This window comes from Dendroctonus ponderosae, unplaced genomic scaffold (assembly GCF_020466585.1).
Source record: "Dendroctonus ponderosae isolate FM_Combo_2020 unplaced genomic scaffold, Dpon_F_20191213v2 Dpon_F_20191213_10, whole genome shotgun sequence".
NCBI classification, from domain to species: Eukaryota; Metazoa; Arthropoda; class Insecta; order Coleoptera; family Curculionidae; genus Dendroctonus; species Dendroctonus ponderosae.
Window position 1 is genome coordinate 2,800,897 of NW_026017111.1, and position 2,094 is coordinate 2,802,990.

At 42.3% G+C, this 2,094-nt stretch overlaps 1 protein-coding gene across 1 annotated transcript in view; it reads left to right on the plus strand.

The window, feature by feature from the left end:
• Positions 1-1,519, plus strand: part of LOC109544145 (Bardet-Biedl syndrome 2 protein homolog) — a gene marked incomplete at its 3' end in the record, with an annotated part of 3,749 nt that extends 2,230 nt beyond the window's left edge. Inside the window, 4 exon segments of the mRNA XM_048662168.1 lie at positions 550-817; positions 870-984; positions 1,047-1,303; positions 1,356-1,519. Coding sequence (XP_048518125.1) covers positions 550-817; positions 870-984; positions 1,047-1,303; positions 1,356-1,519 — 804 coding nt within the window.
• Between the last annotated feature and the right edge of the window lie 575 nt (positions 1,520-2,094).

A 2,094-nucleotide genomic window follows, 5' to 3' on the forward strand; every position in this document is an offset into this window, starting at 1 on the left:
GAAAACGTTTCGATTTTCAGTCGTCATCAAGCTATTTTTACGAATTTTTCTAATTTGCTATAAAGTTTTTCGGTTGGTTCTGCAGGTTTACGGCATTTATGTTTTCAATATCCAGTAAAGTTGGAGAATCACTTTTGCATAACTTTCGTAGTACCAGGTGTGTTCTATAAGTGGACATTTTTCTGGTTTTGAATCATAGTGCGGCTGTTTTCAGGATTTTTTTAATGTGCGAATGAATTTTACGGTTGCTTCTGTAGGCCTCAGCTTGATATTTATTGTCTCAGAAACAGGCCAAGTTGGAAATTCACTTTCCATGCATTCAACAGGGCAAAGTTTCTTCTATAAGTGAAAAAAGTTTCAATTTTAAGTCGCCGTGAGGCGATTTTTCAGATTTTTTTAACTGGCGGCTGTTTTAAAACGTTGTTGCTGTTCACACAGGCCGAAGTTTGGCAGTTATTTCCTCAGGAACTAGTCAAGCTGGATATTGAGTTTCCAGTAAATTTGGTAGGGCAAAGTGTGTTCTACATGAGGAAAAGTTTCGATTTTCAGCCATAATCAAGCTGTTTTCCAATATTTTTTAATTTGCAACGTTTTAGCAGTTGATAAAATTTTTAAAAAACCTGAAATTTATCAGCCCCATATTGAGGTCTACATCTGCACCAACAACTCAACCATCATCAAGGCAGTGATCATTTTCGCTGAAGGAATTTTCAGCGGCGAAAGCCACGTGGTCCATCCAGAACTATCCAGACTGGCCTCCGATATGTCCGTCCCCTTGTATCTCCCACGGGACACTTTCGTGGATATTCACCTGAAGGTTTGAGGCCTCACTAATGAGCTCGCTAGTAAATCACTTCTAATGCTTCCAGGCCTTGGTCGGATACCCAAACAGTATCCAGTTTCATGTCTTTGAGGTCACCAAGCAGCTACCAGCGTTTTCCATGTATGCCCTGGGAGTGAATGAGGAAGCCACCAGGCCTAAAGGTGGGTTAAATCGACAGTTTCCCCATCACCCAAACGGGGGGGATTGAATGTGGAGATTGCAGGGTTCGTCCAGTTCAAAACGGCCGAGCGTCTGCAAAGAATCTGCCTGTGGATAAACCAGAACTTCATTTTCCCGGACGACATCGAGTTTGAATCCGGGCCCACCTTGCAGCTCACCATCAAATGCCTACGGGACTCCACTGACTTGGTGATGCTCTTTGAAGTCTCTGGCAGAACCACCTTTTTTTGCAACAACATGTTTCTGGCCGCTGACCTGGTGCAGTCTCTGGCCGGGTACTTGAAGCTGGATAACTTGCAGGTAGTCCCAATCGGTCCATAGCCAAGCTATTCAATTTTATGGCAACGTGCAGTCAAGGGCGTCCTTCGAGCAAGAGGAGGACAACCTGAAGCAGCTGATGCAGAAGCTGAGCGACATCCAAGAAGCTCGCTTGAAGCTGGATACGGATGTAGCTGACCAACTGGGGCGCATCAGGAACCTGATAATCCGCGCAGAAGACTGCAGGATCAACGACATGTTAGTTGAATGTTCTTGTTATTGTAGGGTAAGATGAAAACAGTTTTCCAAACTGTGCTCCGCTGAGCCTATTTTCTGGCGCTCTTTGACTTGTTGCACTTTTTGCGCAAAGTAGAAAATATGTGCATCTAGAGGAATAAGTGTATCTTATTTATTCTTAGGGTGCCAATAACAGCTAGTGAAGAGTTTTTCGTAGTCCGATAATTTATAACTGTAAAAGGGATTTTTCTCATGTTGCTGAACTGGATTTTACGAAACCTAATAGAGCAAGCCTGTAAAGTTTCGTAGACCTTTGCACAAAATTAAATTGAAAACAGCGGTTTTTCGTGAAAAATTGCTTTTGCATTCGCGTCAATAGAGCGAACGTTTATGTATAAACAGCAGCAAACCCGACTTTCTGCCATTTTTTTCAAATTTGACGAACTTTTGAACACGAATTGCGAAGCCTCCAATGTTTTGTAGGCTTCCCTCAACAATCCGGTGATTGGAAACTATGATTTTTCGAAAATTTATGATTCAATGGCAAAATGTAACTGTTTATAAACGCAAAAAAACGCAACCTTTTCCAAAAGCCC